Source organism: Eutrigla gurnardus (genome assembly GCF_963514095.1).
Source record: "Eutrigla gurnardus genome assembly, chromosome: 6".
Lineage (NCBI taxonomy): Eukaryota > Metazoa > Chordata > Actinopteri > Perciformes > Triglidae > Eutrigla > Eutrigla gurnardus.
The window spans coordinates 20,564,559-20,586,572 of record NC_139920.1 but is presented as its reverse complement, the minus strand read 5'-3'; the positions used below and the strand labels follow the sequence as shown (position 1 = coordinate 20,586,572).

At 44.0% G+C, this 22,014-nt stretch overlaps 3 protein-coding genes across 6 annotated transcripts in view; 2 read left to right on the top strand and 1 right to left on the bottom strand.

Annotated features, from left to right (window-relative positions):
• Positions 1-23: 23 nt before the first annotated feature.
• LOC311014180 (protein sel-1 homolog 3) lies at positions 24-16,049 on the bottom strand. 3 transcript variants are annotated; one of them, XM_084010611.1, is made up of 24 exons: positions 15,912-16,049; positions 13,128-13,653; positions 12,046-12,172; positions 11,513-11,634; positions 11,220-11,335; positions 10,902-10,951; positions 10,037-10,160; positions 9,820-9,958; positions 8,948-9,076; positions 8,661-8,860; positions 8,395-8,574; positions 6,402-6,524; positions 6,186-6,326; positions 6,047-6,109; positions 5,792-5,968; positions 5,575-5,702; positions 5,124-5,207; positions 4,920-5,001; positions 2,894-2,969; positions 2,708-2,811; positions 2,431-2,549; positions 1,330-1,459; positions 1,038-1,101; positions 24-904 (listed from the first exon to the last, which is right to left on the bottom strand). In XM_084010611.1, exons 1-24 carry the CDS (start codon positions 15,951-15,953, stop codon positions 729-731), a joined length of 3,222 nt encoding a protein of 1,073 aa, XP_083866737.1. In that variant the 5' UTR covers positions 15,954-16,049; the 3' UTR covers positions 24-728. The 3 variants fall into 3 exon arrangements, with proteins under 3 accessions (XP_083866737.1, XP_083866736.1, XP_083866735.1); XM_084010610.1 differs by having other exon boundaries at positions 24-1,101; positions 9,820-9,951; positions 10,030-10,160; XM_084010609.1 differs by having other exon boundaries at positions 24-1,101.
• Positions 16,050-16,561: 512 nt separating this feature from the next.
• psmb11b (proteasome 20S subunit beta 11b) lies at positions 16,562-17,659 on the top strand (the record flags this gene model as incomplete). Its single annotated transcript, XM_084011078.1, has 1 exon — positions 16,562-17,659. The coding sequence occupies one exon, from the start codon at positions 16,562-16,564 to the stop codon at positions 17,657-17,659; it is 1,098 nt and encodes a 365-aa protein (XP_083867204.1).
• Positions 17,660-21,877: 4,218 nt separating this feature from the next.
• cdh24a (cadherin 24, type 2a) overlaps positions 21,878-22,014 on the top strand; it is a 39,526-nt gene continuing 39,389 nt past the window's right edge. For both annotated transcript variants that reach the window (XR_014597234.1, XM_084010606.1), the window contains exon 1: positions 21,878-21,985. The gene's annotated coding sequence lies outside the window, so the exon portion shown is untranslated. The remainder of the gene's footprint in view (positions 21,986-22,014) is intronic.

The following is a 22,014-nucleotide window of genomic DNA, read 5'->3' as shown; positions in this document are numbered from 1 at the left end:
CTCGAAAAAAGGTTCAAGTTTGATTTATTTATTTATCGTGTGTGTGTAGCAATTACAGAGAAGCAGCAGAAAAAGTCCCATTATGGTGATGAAGACAATGACAGCAGCCCCACGGAAAAAAGCATTACTTTCTTTAATGGCCCCCGGGTGAGGGCCCCAGAAGGTGTCTTTCCATTGCTATAGCAACACTCAGGTCAAGCTTCTTTTTTTTTTGCTTTTACTCCCAGAGGCTAGAAGTGACATCGTCTTATCTTTAGTATCGATCGGCAGCTTTCCCAGATTCCTTTGCTTTGTGGCCTTGGGACCGAAATGCTGGGGAGTTGCCGCCCCGCGTTGCTTCTGCAATGTCCGGCCTCCCGAGAGACACTTATCATCAACAGGTCGCTGATAGCGACCGGGAACAAGCTTAATAGTTGACCTATTAGAACGCGGTACAACACATCCATCACCTGGAACTCGTGATGTTAACAGCCCAAAAACGTTGTTTTACAGAAGGTTCCCTCGCCGTATCGTCTCCAAGACGATTTAATGTGGTTTAATACGGAGGGAAAAAGTTTACCGAGGAAACTAAATCAGCAGAACTTCCTGTCTTACATCTTCTTCAAATGAGTCACATGTCTCTGAAAACACATCGTGTCACAGGTCATCCTTCTAAATGGACGCTGTGACGGCATGCATCGTCTGAGGGTTTTTGGCCGCAGCCGCCGGATCATCTGGCCCATCCTACGTCATAGCACATGATAGAGGAACGTGGTCCAGAAGGTGCACAGGCAAATGCCGGACACCGTCACGGACAACTCGCAGGTTTGTCTGAGACGCTCCCTCAGGTCCCGCCCTCCCCGGACGCCATCTTGCCCTCGGCTCAACCCGGTGTAGGATTGGCTGCGAGCAGGAAGCCCTCGCTCTGACAGATGGAGGTCGAAGGAAAACAGGTGAGGAACATGATGATCTCTCAGTGCACAAGAGCAAACGGATACGTGGGGAAATGGCGCCATCTTGTGGCAAGTAAGTGCACGTGGTTGAAGTGTGCCACTCACCCAGATGTCTCTGCAGCGGAAGCGTGACGAGTACGATGAGGCCCGACAGCAGAGATGCACCGACCTGTAGGAAAGAACGAGGATTTTAAATAAATCATCACCTTTTATTCTTTCTCAAAATAGCACCCTATAGTGTCTTTGATGTCTTATTCATGGCCGACGTCCAATTATTCCCACATTTCAATAATTAAAAAGGTGTATTGAACCATCAGAGGAGGGAGATAAACGGTGAGATTGTGTCGGAGTGTTACTCTGGTTGCATACAGGAACCGGCTAATTGGCTGATTCCTACCAGGAGGAGCTGAGCGCCGTCCTGACTCATCTTGCTCAGGGCGGCTCCCATCTGGACTTGCAGCAGAGTCAGGGAGCAGGGCGTCATGGCCTTTACCTCCTCCTCCGCCGCCTCCTCCGTCTCCACACACCTGAGGTGAAAACAACACAAAGCACACAACTGTGTCACACACACCAGAATGCTGATCTTCTTTTTGTTAAAATAACGGCAGAAACACGTCGACGGAAATCACTCACTAGATAGTTTGTCATGTTGTAGCTCTGTCTGAATGTTTCGTATTGGACCCTATATAGTAGACTCAGTATCCCACAATCCATCTTGAGAAGCAGTGTACAACCAACGGTCGCTAACCGACCTAATGACAGATGGACAAGCAGCTAGATTGAGACAAATCCATGAAAATAATATATTTCATTGTGATTTATTAATTTCTGAAAAATACTATAGGTGTTAATCACCAGAGGCCACATAATACGATATTATCACGATGTTTAACAAGCATCTATTAGGCTTCTTCCCTTTGCTGGACTGGGATTTTTGTGAGGGAGGGGCAGGAGGTCAGAGTACTTACTAGAAAATAAGCATAGTTGGTCCTTTAAGTCACAATGATCTTATTGCGATTTTAACCATTTTTCGATAACATTTATATTGAGATTTATTTCCCTTTTTTTAAACTGCAAATTCTGCCGGTTTGTCTTTTTTTTTTTTAATCGCAGCAGGTGGAGTAGATGGACTGATTGAAGACGTTGTTGTTACCAAAAGGTCTCATTTAAAATTGCAATTTCCGATAATGTGCTGTATTGATGTTTCCTCTTATCCCGAGATAAAAGGCTTGGATCGGTGTTTACAGTTTACTCCGATCATTTTGTTAGTTTCACACAAAACATGATACAATGACAAACTGCGACATTCTTGTCGTGCAATTAATAATCATGTGTGTAATTCATGGTTCATTCATACAGGATATGAAGAAGTGTTGTCTCTCGCATTTGAATATCGTACGTATTATTTCTGAAATAAGGTCCCATCGTGGGACAAAGGGGGAGGGATTTCACCTCGTTATTAATTCAGTTCATGAAATAAAAAAAAAAACTGAATCACCTTTTCAGGATCTTCTCCACGATGTCCTGGTCATCCCGATGCGACGCGTTGAACAAGTCGAGAACGCTCGGTGGGAGAATGTGGCCTTGCAGCGCCAGAACCGCCAAGTTGTACATCGCCTGAAAAACAGAGTCACAACGGCGGCTCGTTTACAGAGGGAAAGTCTCCGAACAATAACGCCGTGTAATTCTGTGTGTGTGTTTTACTGCGGTGGGTGTCGGAGCCCCGTGAACGATTAATTAAGTTTATCACGAGGGCTGATCGAGGGGAGTGTCACCTGAGGGCTGCCAGCCGCCGCCGCTCTGCCGTACATGGTTACGGCCTGGCCAAGCGAGGAAGACGAGGAGGCGAGGAGGTGGTGGTCTCCCATCCTCAGCAGCACTATAAAAAAGATAAACACTCGCTGTTTATCGAGCGGGTTGAAGGGGTAGGAAGGGGGGGAGAGCAACGAGAGGAAACTCACCGGATGGATGCGGATCGTAGTTTAATATGGAGTAGTTGTGATATCTCCACTGGCAATCATGACGGAGGTTCAGCTCCTGAGAGATGGAGACAGAGAGAGAGAGAAAGAGAGAGAGAGAGAGAGAGAGAGAGAGAGAGAGAGAGAGAGAGAGAGAGAGAGAGAGAGAATGAATGAATGAAGGACGTGTAAACAATTTACCCTCCGGCCTGGTTTTATCTGTTAGTATGAGACTGGAATGATGTGTTCATCGGCGGCTTTCAGAGGCATGGAGCCTCTGGAAATACAATACAAATAGAACTAGAAAAATAGAGTAGAGTAGAACCGACAAGTGTTTTCACTGGTCATGTGACTAGTACAGAAGAAAATGGTGGTTGTTTGTACGTCCGTGGCACCGGATAGTATGGTTGCAGATCCCCCGAAGGATGGCTGGATAGTTAGCTAAGTGGCTAGTTAGCTATTTAGCTAGTTAGCAAAGTGGTTAGAAGACTAGTTAGTTAAATGACAAGTTAGCTAAGTAGCTAGATAGCTAAGTGGCTAGTTAACTTGGTAGCTCTTAGCTAGTTAGCTAAGTGACTAGTTAGCTAGTTAATAGGGGTGTGCATTGGCACTGCCCTCACAATTCGATTCGATTACGATTCACGAGGTAACGATTCAATTCGATTCTACGATGCATTGCGATGCATCAAAATTCTACTGCACACAGCAAGGCACATTTTTCATTAGTCATGAGGCAATACAAGCAGTCAGATATTAAACTCACAGTTCGTGCACACGCCACAGATCCCACCTCCCCCAATTTCACGGTCGCACGCCTCAAGCTAGGCATACGCTAAATGACGTTAGCAGTTGCTATCTATGAGTAAGTTAGCGAGCCTACCTCTGTGTAGCGTGTACTCCATGCCGTTTATCGATGACACGGGCGCGTTAACAGAATCTGGCGAGCACTCGATGGGAGGGAGCGGAGGAGCTCGGTGGTAGAGGGGGAGGGGCCTGAGTGTTGTAAACATTCGAAATGTGACTCATCTGCCAGACTTGCCGACTGCGACTTTAATTACCCGTCTATCGCTGTCATGTCCCTCCCTCAGCCATCTTGATACTTTAGTGTTGTTGTTCGGAAAGTGCCCCCGGAAGTAATTGAAACTAAACAACTTTATTGTCCACTCCAGGCCAGAAAATAAACAATGACATAATCGATTATGGCACGTTGCCGCATGATGCTGAATCGTGCATTGCGATGCATCGCCGAATCGATTATTGTTGACACCCCTACTAGTTAACTAAATGACAAGTAAGCTTGCTAAATAGCTAGGTAGCAAGTTGGCTAGGTAACATTCCTGAGTGAGGCGACTTCATGTCAGTCAAAGAATTTCAAAATACTACTGTTGGTTTAAAAAGCACAGAATGGTTTGAACCTCTGTAGTCTGCTTTCTGTCCCCAGAGTCAAAACTAAACCCTGGAGAAGCCACATTCAGTTTTTATTCTCCGAATAACTGCAGCTGCAACCTTTGAATCAAGGATGAAGACTTTTCCTGTTTGCAGCTTTTATTAAATTATGTTATTCTTCTGTTTTATGTCCTTTAGACTGTTTTTTATTTTCTATTCTCTATTCTATTCCCTCTTAAATTACTTTTTTTCACTGTATTTAATTGTCCTTTTATAATGTGTTTCATTCACACTTTGTCCTTTTGGCTTTTGATGATTTATGTAAAGAGCTCTGGATTGCCTTGTTGTTGAAATGTGCCGTATAAATAAACCTTCCTTCGCCTAATAATAAAAAAGAAAATCAGCCACGCGCCTCCAATTTATGATCAAGCTGGATTCATTGTTCAGCACAGCTGCTCAGAGCAGATTCAGATGCTTAACAACATTCGTCGGAGTCAACGTCTCTGATTTTTTTTTTTTATTAATTAAATTAGAATTTAAGAGACAACGACGATAAGAACACGATAGCTTGAGGCCGAAAAATCTGATGAAAGGACTCGTTGTCGTGTTGTTGAGGACGTGAAGGGTTAAAAACACTGCTCACCTCACACAGGTGTGCGGCGTTGCTCTGGGCCAAACCCAGACCAGTCTCAGCTGCCAAGAGATACTTCACCAACGCTTGCCGCCTGTTTGCAACACAACAAAACAAATACATCAGAAGAAGAGAGGGGGAGGGAGGCGTTACTAACCGCCAGAGAAAATGATTCAAAGAGGACAATTGAGAAGTAATTGAAATTAATGTCCCTACCAGGAGCCCTGGAGGTAGGCCTGCAGAGCCTCATGGATCATAAATCCAAGGTGTCCATTGTGTTCGCAGACCTTTTTTACCATTCTGCAAAGAGGCGGGGAGGGGGGGGGGCGGCTGATGAATTATGGAATATCTCATTTTGTCCTCCATGTACACATAAAATATCGTTACGTGATCTAAAAATAGTTTGATTCATCATTCGTCATTCTGAAAAATAAGAACAAGCCTCTTCAGCTTCTTTAAATTCCTGAGATAACGGAGGAACAATGGTGGGCAGAGTGTCCCAGACAATAATGCAGTGACAGTGACTCTTATTTTTAGATATGCAAATCCTTGGTTTCTGACCTTGAGTTAGCCAGACGTTGAAATTAGACACCACTGAGCTGCTGGCTAACGGCGCAACAGCCCACAACAGAGCTTTTTTCTTCACCCACTAATGAAAGCCTCTTACATCACAGCCCTCTCCACATCCTGAGTCACGCCTTCCAGGCTTCCTGTGGAAAGGTACCACGCTGCCTCAAGCGACCCGGTGGCATGACCGAGCCGCGACGCGTTCAGGAACTGCAGGAACGCGGCCGTCTGTGGGTCACGTGGGGGGTGGGGGGGGGACAAAATCAGCTCCCAGCAGCGACACAAAAACATTTTTTTTTTTACAAGGTCACTCGAACCTCGTTCATCCCTGGGCTGTCTGGGTTTTCCCCGCTGAGATGATAAAGTCCGAGGTTAAACATGCCGTCGTCGCTGCCATTCAGCGCCGCCTGCTTAAAGTACTTCACCGCATTCTTGTGGTCGTTCAGGATAATCCTGTGGTACCAGCCCAGACCATTCAAGGCGTTAATTGAGCCCTGAAGTGAGGAGACAGACAGCACACACTGCAAACACACTGCAAACACACACATTGATTACTTGGAGGACACGCATACCATGGCGGCGGCTTTCTCCAGCAGCCTGAGACCCTGGGTGTAGTTTCTCTTCACTCCCTGGCCCTGAAGGGATCAGTCAGCTCGTCAATAAATGTCAGAAACACACAGAAAAAAGACATCCGGCGGCATTCAATCGAACCTTCATCAACAGGATGGAGTAGTCGTACATGGCCGAGGGATCGTTCATCTGCAGAGCGCTTCGTTCCAGCCACTTCACTGCGCTCACCACGTCTTTGGAGACTCCGTGTTGGCCCCAGTAAAGCATCGCTCCCAGCCGCTTCTACGGACGTTAAAGAGTTTTAATCAACGCCTCTGTGGATCGCAACGAAAGGAACTCAAAGTGAGTCAATCGTACCTGAGATTCTCCGTTGCCGCGATCCGCTTGGTATTTCAGATAATGGAAGACGTCGCTCATCTCATGCTTGAAGCTGTTTAAATCCTCCTGATTGCTGAGGTAGATGTGTTCAAGTAGGTGTTGCTTCAAGAGAGACATTAACGCATTAATATAGTAAATTAGCAGTGCTGCTACTTTTACAAATAATATACTTCAAACATGACATCTCATCGTTAAGGTTCTGGGGTATTGAAAAGGCGATTCGGCCAAAGAGACATTGACAAAGTATATTAGATGTTTCATTTGCAAACTTAATCCCTAATGAAACCTGCAAGCCCCATTTCTATAAATATTCTCATTTTAAAGTACCTAAACCCTTCGGAGGCTGCATTCGAAGAGATTTGGAGTGCCGTGCCATTGTTCCGATGGCCCATTATTGTGAAACCCCAACTGGACTGAAAGATAATTTATCCGACAGCCCATTATCACCCCCAAAAAAACAGCCATTGTTTTCCGAAGGCCCATTTCTCCAAAAACACAACAAACAGAAATATGCTGCTAATTATTATACGAAATGACATCATCTGACCTTTACAGGTTTTTTTTCCTATGGCGATGTCATGACCCACCCTACTAAGCCTCTGATGGGCTGACCCTTATATTCTTATATAAGTCATCAGATTGTGATTCAAATGCTTGCTATATTCTGATTGGTGCTCAGAAATATGTGACATCACACTGAGCTCCTCCCACTTTAAACCAGCTCAGAAAAAAAGCCAGTTCAGACAGATTTGTCTCCCATGAAATAAACAAAACGCTCCTAACTCTGGCAGAATACCTCGTGGTTGTGTAATAATAAGAAGCTGAAAGTGAAAATAGGTTTTCAGGGCCTTTAATTAAGATTGAATCCAGATGGATGATTGTACTGTCACAGTTTTCAAGTTGTTCAAATAGCAGCAGCTATAATTTTCCGCAATTGTTTTCTCGCTGCGGACAGTAAAAGCTTTCTGCTGTCTTCATCTACCTCCATTTATTTGATGCACCTTATATTAAATATGAAATAAATATGCCAAGAATAAACAGGCAATCAGTCTGAAGTAGAGTTTTCTGGTAACAGACTTCTTATCTTTGGATTGCTTTTATTCTATTCATCAGGAAACATAACTCATTCACAGTTTTGAATTTAAGAAATGATTAATAATATTTTAGAGTCCCGTATCACTGTTGTCATGTACTTGTACACATTTGTATTGTTTGTGTGATGTGCAAATGTGTAATTGCATTTGGTTGTCTACGTGTTTGAATAAGGATTCACTTATTACTCTTATGTCTGTTAAGTTATACTGTGCAGGTGTAAATATTTGACCATATACCATTTATACAGCACATCGACCATCTATCTTGTTTGTTTAAACTGTACAAAAAAATAAATGAAAAAATTACTATGTGATTTTATGTGAGAGACTACGTTAGGTGCAGTGGATACCTTCCAAGACTAATTCAAGAACTAAATTACATTTTGCTTTTGGGTGGGGGGTGGGTGACCTTTTTTTTTTCTCTCTCTCTCTCTTTTGTAACTGTGTTGTGTATTGTAAAACTTAAAAACTCTATAAATAAAATATAAAAAAAAAAATTAAAAAAAAGAACTAAATTACATTTGGCTCCCAAAAACTAATAGTTATTTTTTTAATTGTAAGTATTTTGTATCTTCATTTTTGTGCAAAGTACATAAAGCCAACTGTAGGAATAAAATAGAAAGTAAAAAAAAAACAACAAAACAAAAGTTGACGGTCTAGTAGTCAAGACATTTCAGTCCGAACCCCTCAGCAGCGACAGGCCGATATTACTATTACTTTTTACGACCTGGTTGGTGTCTACGTGGAGGGAAACCCCGCCTCCTCTGTGATGCGAATAAAAAGAGGTAACACTTCACTTTCATTGGGATCACAGCATGAGAGCCATGCTACTATCATGTTAGCATGAATTAACCATAATTTCAGATATGTGAACATACCTCATTTTCATGAGCCCTGGAACTATCGACGTTGCTCTGCGCCGCAGCGTTGGAGTAGTAGCTGTAAGCCATGTCCAAGTCTTTCGGAAACCCATCGATTCCTTGTGTGTGCTTGTACCCAGCATGCATCAGGGAGAAGCGGTCATTGGCCGATGCGCCGATCAAACTGTAGACATGACCCTGAACACACACATCAGAATCATCGGGCCGTCGTTACAGAAGTGTTGTTAGCCGTTATAACGTTAAAGGTACAGCGGCGAGCCAACCTGTTGGTGGTTCACTGAGGCCTGGTCCAGACCGGAGAAGAAGACCGTCGCCAACAACAGAGATGCTTTGTGGTTTCCAAAGCAGGAGGATGCTCGGAGTAAAGCCATCGTCGTGACTGTGACTTCCTGATCCCCGGTGAACATCGCACCGGCCGCCTGCTCGAACAAAACCCCCCCGAGGTACTTCAGGTCCAAAGATCCTACAGGAAATGATGCAGAAACACTTTCAAAAACACAGTGAATAACGACGGGTTACACGTGACTTACAGTGCAGAAGGCTACGACACCTGTCCTGATTTCTTCCTCCCTTGTTTGCAAGAAGTGGAAGAGTTTTCTGTATTTGAGTTGTTTCTCCCAGGTCCACGTTTGCCAACACGTTTTCTCTTTTCGCCACAGTCTGATGAAGAGAGGGGCACCTGGAATACAACATTCAAAGTCAGCAGCAGTCTGCACACTTAAAAGGTGTGAAGGGGTTGTATTGACACTCTGTATATGAGGTTTGATGCCAGGTTGATCCCTGTGGAACACCTGCAACTTTAAAGGCAGGGCGACTATATTCAAGGCGATCCATTCACGGATCATTTTACAAAATGAAATCCTAGCTCATTTGCTTCACAAGAAAACAAAAACAGTAGTGAAGTATTGCATTTTTAAATAAGCAACAGGAAGAATACAAACATGAACAACAGAGACTATTCTTTGGCCAGCACCATAGCCGGGGGAAGCTCCGAAGGTCACGCAACCTTTTTCAAAGATTCAGTTGGGAACATGGTCGCTGCTACAGCAGCTGTCAGATTATATTTGTCCACATTCTTTTGCAAGAAATTGTTGTTGTCTGTTTTGTCACATCTGAGCCACAGAAATTGGACACGCAGTTCTTTGAGAAAGCCGTATGTTGAGGCCTTTTTGTAAGTGGTACGCTCCAGCTCAGATGAGGCCATGTCCACTGAAGATGCCAGGTCAGGATAGTCAGGGTCTCTGCTGGACCTTTTAGGGCGTAACAGACACCACAGCATTTTTCTTGATAAAAAGGAGGCGAAGTTGACCCTTTTCCATGGCGGTCCACCAGAAGGGGCAGGACTTCACCTCTCTACATACTGGTTTGTTTAAGAGTTGTGATGTCACACATGACAGACAAAATGTCAACGTAATATTTTACCTGCATCGACTGGCGACGGCTCGTGAGTCTCAATCACTTCCTGGAGAAAAGCTTTCGTGAATGCTTCCATTTCCCGACACTCCTGATGAGTCTTCTCCAGCTCCTGCAGCATCGACTCGGGGCGACGTTGGTCTATCACCTGTGACATGGAAGACGACTCATTTCAACACAACGCAATAAAACAACTAAACAATGATTAGAAAGACAGACACTTTACCTGTTCAGTCCCAAAACGGTAGTATTTGATCGGCCCATAATAACCATGGATGCCTGGCATGTACTTGCTTCCTCCGATCACGAAGTAGCCTTCAGTGTCGTCGTATTGGATGCTGTCATGGAAGCTGCAAGACGATCAACACCACTAAAAAACAGCTCTCATGATCATCGCTAACATATGAGTCATCCCTGTTCTATTTTAGTAACTGGACAAACAGGTGTGTATGTATTTTGTTGGTTAAACCTTACCAAGTTGTTTTGTAGGCTAACCCTAACACAGTGGTTTTGTTAGCTAAACCTAAACTAGAGGTTTTGTTAGCTAAACCTAACCTAGTGGTTTTGAGGATACTTGTTTCGTTTTGATTCAATTTCATAATAATTTGAAGCCACGCAATTATGTTTGTTTACTTTTGAGTTTTTTTTTGTTTTGTTTAAAACGTATAGTCCTTTTAAGTCATAACATGATGTTCTTTTACTAAAGTGCTTTTGTTGCATTTTTATTTTGTTTTGTTTCAATGTCGTTGTCATCTAAAGCCAAACCGTGTTTTTAGCTGAACCCAATCAAGTAGTTTTGAGTGTTTGTTTCATTTTGTTTACATTTTAAACCAAAACATGTTTTGTTTTTATTACTAAACCTTACAAACTAATTTTGTTTCCTAAACCAAATGATGTCGTTTTGTTTTTTGTTTTGTTTGTTAACCACATGTTTCAAACCGTTTCAAACTGCAACCGTTTGCTGTTTTCCCATGGAAATGTAATTGAAGGTGCGGTCTAATTGTAGGGGAGCATAATTTTGTCAGAGAGACAGAGTTGTTAAATTCCCAAAAAATCTGACATAGCATCTTTATATCCATAACCTGTCTTACTCGTATACATATCTGCGCGTGTCCTGATCCCATGTTGCTTCCAGCAGCACCTGAAAAGACATAATAATGCATGAGCTCACAACATGGGAGAGAGAAAAAAAGAAACCTACTCGGCTGCGAACGCCAGCAAATTGCAGAGCACATTGCAATCGCCTGCAGTTCCCCAGCTGGAAAGAAATCATCTTTCAGGAGCTTACAGCTGTTACCGAAAGGAATTCAAAGAGCGCCAAACTAAACAGAAGAGAAGATGCTGCTGTATTTTTATTTCTTTTTTTTCTCATCCCACCACCCAGAGGCAAACGCTGAGCTTTTCTATACCTTTGAGTCCTGTATGTAACAATCCAATCTAATCCATCTCCACCGGGGAAGCATCGCCCTGGCTCGGAAAGCTTTATCTTCTCCTGTTGTCACGCGGGCCTGAATTATGACGTCTCCTACACGGGAGATATGACAGTCATATATTTCACCACAGGAGATCCAGCGCTCTTTATTAATACATAACAAAGTCTGTTTGTTCCGCTCGCAGAGCACACATCATCACTCACAATCGTCTCGTGATACCTCAATTTAATCCCCCCCCCCATCAAACCCCCGGAGCCGCTGCGACCCACCTGTGTCTGTCAGCTGTATCACAACGGAGTCGTAGTCGCGCTTCTTGCCGACGTGATGGACGACCCCACAGGCACTCTCCGGGCAATGTTTCAGCAGGTAGATCCACACGGACAAGGCAACGCTGGAAAAAGCAAGCCACGACGACTCGTGATTAGACAAGTCGCCTCTTCAGGTGAATCTAAAGCGGCCGAACACAGATGACCTCGCTGTCTTTCATCACCGTGAATAAAAAAAGCTCACGCTCTGGTTGAAGGGGCTTCATCGAGCACGTAAAGTCATTAGCAATGAAAGTGAAGTAAGAGTGGAGTGTGTTACAGCAGCTGACAGAACTGAAAGGAAACAATCACTGACCCGCGGCGCAAACTGCACATCAGAGGCTGCTTTTATTGCACACCTTTATCATTTTCTAACATCCCTAAAACTTCTGCCATTCTTAAGTATTTTTCTTACTGCGAAATTCTGAGACCCCTGCTTCTACACTTAGTACAGAGCGAACTAAATGAGAAGTCAGTGTGTGAGGTTTGTGTCCAACCTGGGCCACTTCACGGCACGAAGGCGGGCGCGCTCCAGGGCCCCATTGGTAAAAGGCCAGAACTTGCGGACCAATCCGAAGTTCTCACCGGGACTCGCCAGGGGGAACGCCAGCATATCGATCACATCTAGGAACGAGCGACACAGATAAAGGTTACACACCGTCATGGAGGGATTACTGAACGGGGTGAAGGCTCAGGGGCCAGAAGTGTCAGGGGCCCCTCTGGCCTTCAACTTTATGATGTGACTCAAAAAAACACAAACTAAACAGGAAGAGACAAAAAATGACCACAAAGAAACAAAACGACTACAAAGAGACATAAAATGGTGACTACAAAGAGACATAAAACAACTACAAAGAGACACTAACTGACCGCTAAGAGACATAAAACGGTGACTACAAAGAGACATAAAAAGACTACAAAGAGACACAAATTGACCACAAAGAGACATAAAACAACTACAAAGAGACACAAAACGACTTAAAAGAGAAACAAAATGACCACAAAGAGACATAAAACAACTACAAAGAGACATAAAACGACTTCAAAGAGAAACAAAATGACCACAAAGAGACATAAAACGACTACAAAGAGACATAAAACGACTTCAAAGAGAAACAAAATGACCACAAAGAGACATAAAACGACTACAAAGAAACATACAACGACTTCAAGGACACTTAAAACGACTACAAAGAGACACAAAATTATTTCAAAGAGACACAAAATTATTTCAAAGAGACACAAAATGACCACAAAGAGACATAAAACGACTTCAAAGAGACACAAAATGATTTCAAAGAGACACAAAATGACCACAAAGAGACATAAAACAACTACAAAGAGACATAAAACGACTACAAAGAGACATAAAACGACTTCAAAGAGAAACAAAATGTCCACAAAGTGGCACAAACAACATCAAATAGGGTCCAAACTCCTACAAAGGTATGTGTCATGTTCAGTCCAGGTTATAGGGCCCTTTACAGATCTATCTCCAGGGCCCCATAATCTCATATAACATCTGCAGAAACAATATGTTTCGATTCAACGTTTGTGTAATAAAGACAAAGGATCTGACCTGTCTCGTGTGGACAACAATGAATCCTGTTCCTGTTCGTCTGCCACACCAGGTGAGCGGACCATGAAGGGCACTGCGTGGGAGGTCTGACTGGACGCTCTGAGGGGGTATCTGTCTGCAGCACTTTGTAGACCCTCAACGTGGCACCGCGGTACGTCCCAGGTTCTCTGCCGCCGTTAAGATGGTCCAACCAGGCGCGAACTGTCACGTTCTGGGCGTCCAACACACGCCTGTTGAAGAAGTTCTGTTGGTATAAAATAGATGGAGGCAGTCTGAGCTGCACCTGGTGGGTCCTGTAGACTCCCACTGTGCTGCAGATCCACCTCCTCCTGAAGACTACTAAATCTGTCTCCCCGGACGTGGACACCACCACGTCCACGGCCAACTGACACGGCCCGGAGCACCGGTACCGCACCCGGACCACGGAGCCGGCTTCCACTCTGTGGGGGGCCGAGTCGAATCCTACAAAACCGCCAGGTGGACTCTCGCCGGTCTGGGGTGAGAAGGCTCGTATCACAAAAGGTCCCTGGAAGAGTGAAAGGAAAGAACAGAGATGTAAAGAAAATCATGACTACAATCGGGACACAAAATCATCACAAAGACACACAAAAACTACAAAGAGACATGACTACAGAAAGACCAAAAACAGATACAAAATTACCATAAAGAGACACCATACAACTACAAAGTGTCAAGATCTTGGGTTTAGTTAACTTCCTGTTTTATTTTTGAAGTGCCCTGCCTCTTGTGTCCTATGTTTGTTTGACTTCCTGTGTTTTTTCCCCCTCTTTGTTTCTGTGTATCACCTGTGTAGCATTAGGGCTTGTTTCGAATCAAGCATGCGCATGCATTTGCCTCGCAAAACAAGGCATTCTGGGAAAAAAACGTCACAAATGCTGGTGATAACTTCCCTTTGCGACATGTCACATGACTTTAAAAACTCGCGGTATCTCCAGGGTACCTCCCTTCGCATGCTTTTCTCTGCAGATGGTCTGAAATAAGTGCGGACATAAGACACTCCTCTCAACGTTGCCCTAGATGGTTAGAATTATCACGTGAGAAAATTCCTCAGCCTCCGTCAACAACGGGACTTCAAATGCCTCGGCTCGAGTTTGTCAGCGACGAAGAAAGCCAGCGCCACTGTGCAGGCCATATTCTTTGTGCAAAGTCCGTGAAGTTTCCCCTAGCGCGATAGTTTTTGTTATGTATACAATTATTAATAAAGTTTAAATAAAAAAAATAATAAAAAAAAGTCAGTGAAGTGCACCTATGTCCGACTTGACGTGGTGGGAACTTGGCGTGTTTATGACGAGTTCCGGCGGAAACTATCAAGTCTCGTTCATGCATCGGCGCAAATGCATGCGATCCGAAACGCGCCCATTAGTGCTCTCTTTGTTTCCACCAATCAGGTTCCAGCCCGCCCTCATGTCTAACCACCTGTGTGTTGTTGCCTCATTAGTTTCTGGTGTATTTAGTCTGTCTCTCTTGCCTGTCTCACTGTCAGGTTGTCTTACTCTGTTCTGTCTCAGTGGGTTTTCCCCTGTTGGAGGTCTTTTACCAGTTTAACCTCAGTTGGCTCGCTTTCTCAGGTTTTTGTTCCTTGTCACTTTCTAAACAGCTCTCTACCCATTAACATAGGCTTTTTGTTTAAATGTATCTGCATGTCTCCTTTTCTGCTTTTATTATTCTGCAACCATGAAACAAAAAGATACAAAACAGAAACATAAATTGACTAGAGAGAAATACAAAATAACTACAAAGAGATGCAAAACTCCTGCAGAGACACAAAATGACCACAAAGAATAAAGTGATGACTCCCAAAATAAAGTGAAAAAACAAGATGGCAAAGGAGTCTGTTCTCACTTAAACAAATTAGGCAGGAAACGAGTTGCCAGAGGACGTGTTCAAGACTTTAAAACGTGCTTTAAGTTATCGTTTGGAGGAAGTGAGAAGAGCTGTAAACACAAATGTGACATGTCATCACATACCCATCATCATCATTATTATCATAACCAACATTACCATCATCGTAATCATCGTCACTATTATCATTACCATCATCATCGTCATTGAACTTCATATGGGGAACTTTCTTATTTACACATCTGGAAGTTAATGACTCCGACTCCTATCGAGAGCTGATAGTGTTGCATTGTGGGTGTCGATCACACTGAGACACTAGGAAAGACGGAACCCTGGCTTTCCAATGGTACGTCCTGTCGTACATAAAAATTATTTTCTCTGCAGAGTCACACTCGTCGATGTTGCACTCGACCCAGGCGGCCAATCAAATTTAGCAAGAGGCGGGCTTTACAATGTAACACTTCCTTCATGTTTCGATGGCGGTAGGATCGGACGATGGCAAATGCACACCAAAGGTTGATGTTAGCGGTTTGTAATTTCGGTAATTACGAACTATAAGCTACAAAATACTGCAGAACTATATATTTTTGCGGGGACCCCTCCACATTTGATCACCTGGTTGATCACGTACAACTCACAATGTGGGACTTTTACGTTCAATAACTTGTTTTTTCTCTCTTCAACAGTCGGTCAGATTATTATCAGGTGTTAATCACGAACACGCAGCTAAATTTAAACCTCATCATGTTAATCACCATGTGACCAGTGGCGACGGCAGTCATCAGACGCTGCCGGAGACCGGCCCCACCATTAATCATCCAGGTCGTCGTTAACGTGTCCGTCAGATGTTTGCTGCTGAGCAGGTGGAACACCTGTTTCACATTCAAACCTTCATTAATTCAACAAGTTCGAGTTTCTTACCATCAAAACAATGAAGAGGAATCCAGAGCGTAACACCGCCATGATGTTGTTGAATTAAGAGATTAAAGACAAACACATAATCTCTGAGATGATTCCACAAGTCAGCGAGGCACAAACATCGACAGCTGACAAGCGACTTCCTGAACACGTGTGAGAGGATCCGCCCTGTGACGCTACCAGAAAATCAAGTTTAGCCAGTGGCATGAACAAAGGGTTGGACGGACACACACACACACACACACACACACACACACACACACACACATCATCATCATCATCATCATCATCATATTCTACCATCTACTTCTTCTTTTTTGTGTGTTTTGTTTTATTTTACTGTATTTCTTTTCATACTTTATACAATCTTGTGTGCCTGTACTCTGTTTGTAGCTTCCTTTCATTCGTGGTTTCTGTATGGGAACCTTACCAAACTTACAAACATGATGCGCTGGAGCCGCCTAGGCCTCCCCATCATCGTATGCCCACGCAAGACTTTGATGAAATCTGATCTGAATACACAACCTGATACAGAAGCCAAAACTAATGACCCGCTGAAACAGCTTCAGTGGAGACGGACGCCTTGTTGGGTATATAAACAGTGATAGAACTCCTTTTACACAGTTGATGAATTGTTGTTGAACAAGAGAGAAATGGCTTTACAGGACCTTTGCAATTTGCAGGGCCTCTTTGTGGACGGTAAAACCACCGAGGGTTCATCAGTCCTGTTTGGTCAGAACACGAACAGCATGAGGGGCTCGCTCTTCAGCAGCAGGACGAGTCCGTTTAACTTTTATATACCGGTTGCCGAGTACCTCGACGAAAGCCCCATTCAGTTTGGACAGATCAGCTCCAGCACCGCCTCGTGTCAAGATTCCGTCATGTCATCGTTCTCCTGGACCACAAGCCTTCCCGGGGCCTCCTCCCAGTCCGTCCCTCTGCCCTTCCCCATGTCTCACGGCACCACCACCTTGGCCTTCGTGTTCCAGGGCGGCGTGTTGGCCGCGGCGGACACCCGTTCCAGCTGCTCCGGCCTGGTGGCGTGCCCCGCCGCCCAGAAGATCCTGCCCATCCACAGCCACCTGGTGGGCACCACCTCGGGCACATCAGCCGACTGCGCCCTGTGGAAGCGGATTCTGTCTCGGGAGCTGCGCCTCTACCAGCTCCGCCATGGCCGCCGGTTGTCCACGAGTGGCGCTGCCAAGTTGCTCGCCCACATGCTTCACCCGTTCAAGGGCACGGAGCTGTGCGTCGCAGCCACGCTGTGCGGGTGGGACGGAGGGGAGGTCGAGGGGCGGCGCGACCCCGGTGGGGCAACGATCGATGGTAGAGAAATACCTGGAACATCTACGGATACCGAGACGAAGACCTCTTCCTCAACGACTGTCGGTCAACGCTGCTCCACCAGAAAGAAGGCGGCCTCCTCCGGACCAAGCCTGTGCTACGTGTGCAGCGATGGCACTCGCCTGCAGGGAGCGCTCTTCTCTGTGGGCTCGGGGTCGCCCTACGCCTACTCCATCTTGGACCAAGGGGTCCGATGGGGTCTGACGGTGGCGGAGGCCACAGCGGTCGGCAGGGAGGCGGTGTACCGGGCCACGCACAGGGACGCATACTCGGGGAACTGCGTGGACGTCTACCACGTCTCCTCGGGGGGGTGGACTCGCAGGAGCCGAGAGGATCTAAAAGAGGAATATTACAGACAGAAGGAAAAGACAAAAGAGGAGGGAGAGGCAGGACGCGACTCTGTTTGAGAGAACGAGATGAAACAAAGAGAAGAAACGCAAACATCGGGGAGCGTTATGGAGGAGACGTGATGGCATCTCTGCAGCAGACACTGAATTAATCAACAGGACAGACAGTTGCATCCTCCGGGCGATTTCTCAAATGATTTGGGCATGCATATCGCTCCCTCTAATGAACAGCTGATGTTTTGTTGTTGTTTTTTTGTTTGTTTGTGCCTGATGATAAAATGTATTCTAACAGCGTGCTGCTGCTGCCTGGCATCTTGATTTGGAAACATTATGAATCATGTGAGATAATTACAGCGTCGTCCCGCATGTGTTTGAGTCACGCAGAGAATCCGAGCAGTGATACGTTAGAAGGTCTGTAAGTCGTGTGATTTAGTCGCAGCAATAGCCCGCCGGTTGAAAACTGATTTGTGCCGCTGTCAGAACTCATCGGAGGTTTCTCTGACACTCCGATAAATTAATGAATAAATAAATGCAATTTTGCTGAACTTGCCTGTCCATTCTGTTTGAGCAGTAAATTACCCACGCCGCTAATTGTTATAGTGACAATGAATCTGCAAGTGATATTAGGGCCAAAAGGTGCAGAGCCGTTCATCCTCGACTCCGTTCAGCTCTGGTTTTTATGTCTAAAGTTAGACTGGAGACAATCTACTATGTAGGAGGAAACATAATCACACATGAATTATGTTTCTACATCAAAATGTTGGAGGTGTGATTAGTCCAAACTTTTACTGATTTATATACACATTAACAGATTTATGTGCACATTTACAGATTTACAGTATATATGCATTTGCAGATTAGTCTACACATTTAGATTCATATGCATTTACACCTTTGTTTAGAAAGGTTTACAGATTTGTGTTTACAGATTCATGTATGCATTTACAGATTAATGTACGCCTTTACAGATTTATGTATACATTAACATATTAGTCCACACATGAAATGATCTATTAACGTATTTACGGATTTGTGCTGAAGCTCTTTTCTGTGGGGTTTCATGTGTGCATATGCTATGCAGCCGCCTGCATATCTGTGTTTTCCATCCAGTGAATAAAATAAATTACAGGCAGGGTTGTGTGTGATGAGGCTCAGCACATCTCCAGTGCAACATCAGAGAGCTGAGTGTCTTCTCGAACACTGTCTGACTGACTGCAGCGGCGGGAGTAATGGGGGAAAGCCTCCCTACCTCCCCAACCTCATCCATAATTCCCATCTTCAGAACTTCATTAATGACAAAATTATTGAGCGACTAAAAAAAAAATGAGTGGAATCCAATCTGGTGGTCCAGATTTGAACAGACTTGTGAGTGCAGAGCAACATCTGAGAGCGGATCGTGAAAGTAATGAAAGTTCGGAGGCTGCGTGGAGCGTTAAGGCTTCCTTTGCTCGCCCTCTTCAAAGCTTTTTGTTCAGTTTCTTCTGCTGGCATGGAACTCCAGCTGAGAGCAACAAAAAAAAAAATCCACTGGATTTGACCAAGAAGTGAGATGTGGACGACCCTGGCGTCGAAGTTACATCAGTTCATCTGCTTTTTAAGAGAATTTTTAAAACAAAATCGACCCCAACAGCCACAAACTTGCCACAACTTTTGACGGCCCCCCTCTCCCAGTCGGAGCTCGGGGGCTCTTTTTACACTTGTAAATCTGTCGCCTCGTGCCCTCAAATTCTCAGCAGCAGGTTGATTGCGGCTACGCTTTGTTTGGTGCTTGTAGAGGAGTTTTGGCTTTAAAAAAAGAAGCCTCCGTATCCAGCTGGGGGAGCAACGGATCTGAGGAGGAGCGACCTGAGTTTGATTTCTAGTCAACATGACGTGTCGAGAGGAGACAGAAGTCAGGAGTGATCAAGTAAAGCAACACAGCACTTTTTAGACGAACTGACACTTTTTTACAGTCTGGTTTTTTTCTTTTGTTTTCTTTTTATGAAAAACATTTTCAGGAGGAGATAAGATATGTGAAAATATCACATTCCCTAAAAGAATCTCCAGATTACAAACATAGCCATGTATGAAACAACGTTGTTATGAACGTTCATCCGTGACATTCGGATTAGTAAGTACACATTTAGATCGCACTGTTTGTTTGTTTTGTTTTTCCGAGACAAAGAGAATTGAAATGACTCATAAGAATCAGCTCAAAGCCGAGACTTTAATGGGAGTCTGAATCACAGACAAAATGTACTGTATATTAAATTGATCATTAATTTAAAAAACAATCACATCATGATCGATCTGTTTAACTCGCCGGAGGAGTGGGAGCGGGAGAGATCTCAGTCGTACATTGGCGACATGTTTGTAGAACACTGCTGGTGAAATGCAATCTTTTAATGCATCCTTGAGTAGCAATTTTCTGGTCCAGTTTCTGAGCGGAACGACGGAGATGGAGATGATGATTCTGCCGACCGGCTTCACTCAGGCAGATTACAAAACACTGGATTGCTTCAAGGGAACGATAGCCGGTAAATATGGAGGGGCTCAAACAATTCCAACGCTGTCAAGAAAAGTAATAAACGTGACAAAAACAAACTGGTAATTTTCTCGTTGTGTGGTCGGTGTGTTTCCTCTGATATCGAAGCTTTTAGGGCGACTGACTTGTGTAACTGTCTTAATCTGCGTGCGACTAATCAGATTTGTTAATCTGTAAAATAATCTCTAAATACGACCCGACGTTTGTGAATGTGGACAGAAATCTGCAAATGTGAATTCAGAACATTTACAGATTCATGTGCACATTTTCAGATTCATGTGCACATTTTCAGATTCATGTGCACATTTACGGATTCATGTGCACATTTTCAGATTCATGTGCACATTTACGGATTCATGTGCACATTTTCAGATTAGTCTGCACATTTTCAGATTCATGTGCACATTTACAGATTCATGTGCACATTTACGGATTCCTGTGCACATTTTCAGATTCATGTGCACATTTTCAGATTCATGTGCACATTTACGGATTCATGTGCACATTTTCAGATTCATGTGCACATTTTCAGATTCATGTGCACATTTACAGATTCATGTGTACATTTACGGATTCATGTGCACATTTACAGATTAATGTGTACATTTACGGATTCATGTGCACATTTACAGATTCATGTGCACATTTACAGATTTATGCGCACATTTACAGATTCGTCTGCACATTTACAGATTCATGTGCACATTTACAGATTTGTCTGCACATTTATGGATTCATGTGCACATTTACAGATTATTTACACATTTACAGATACATGCGCACATTTACAGATTCATGTGCACATTTTCAGATTAGTCTGCACATTTTCAGATTCATGTGCACATTTACGGATTCATGTGCACATTTTCAGATTAGTCTGCACATTTTCAGATTCATGTGCACATTTACGGATTCATGTGCACATTTTCAGATTAGTCTGCACATTTTCAGATTCATGTGCACATTTACGGATTCATGTGCACATTTTCAGATTAGTCTGCACATTTTCAGATTCATGTGCCACATTTACAGATTCATGTGCACATTTAGAGATTCATGTGTACATTTACGGATTCATGTGCACATTTACAGATTCATGTGCACATTTACAGATTCATGTGCACATTTAAAGATTTATGCGCACATTTACAGATTTGTCTGCACATTTGTGTGTGTGTGTGGTGTGTGGTGTGTGTGTGTGTGTGTGTGGTGTGTGTGTGTGTGTTGTGTGTGTGTGTGTGTGATCATGCACACAGATTCTTTTGCTGATTCCTGTAGCCTAGCATGCACCAGATTTTTTTTTTTTTTTACACATATACAAAATCTGGTCACAAACGCAATACATGTTTGTAGATTATACTCATGCACAAATCTTCGTACATAGAAAAAGAGATTTGTTTTTACACTTTTTTTTTTTTGCCATAAATGCACACAGATCCTTTTTGTGAGTACACATTTGGCAGATTCTCAGTTCGCACTTTCTTTCTTTTTTTTTCCTTTTTTTTTTTTTAAACAATTTACAAATGTGATGACGCACACGCGGGCTAGATGCTGTTATAAGTCCTCACGCACATTTGCCAATAGTTTTGTTCCAAAAATGGCTCCGTCTCTCTGAGACAGTTACCAACTAAAGGAGAGAGAGAGGGGGGAAGGAGAGAGAGAGAGACGTAGGGAGGGAGGAGGGGTAGAGACACGGAGAGAGAGGGGGAGAGAGAGAGAGAGAGGAGAGAGAGAGAGAGAGAGAGAGAGACTAAGGCTAAGTGGACAGACCTCGCGCTGAGCTCAGATGAACCTCTCCCCACGTTGGATCGTTCCGGCTCCGGTAAAGCGGAGACGCACCGGAGCGGAGCCGCTGACACACGGTAAGATCTGCGCTTCTCCACCGGCGCAC

Excerpts from the sequence above, each read along its gene's own strand:
- LOC311014180 (XM_084010610.1), bottom strand. The coding sequence starts at position 15,953 with ATGGCGGTGTTACGCTCTGGATTCCTCTTCATTGTTTTGATG. Across the intron at positions 13,654-15,911 it reads TCCTCTTCATTGTTTTGATG|GGACCTTTTGTGATACGAGC; the intron begins GTAAGAAACTCG and ends TCACTCTTCCAG. Across the intron at positions 5,703-5,791 it reads ACAGCCCAGGGATGAACGAG|ACGGCCGCGTTCCTGCAGTT; the intron begins GTTCGAGTGACC and ends CGTGACCCACAG.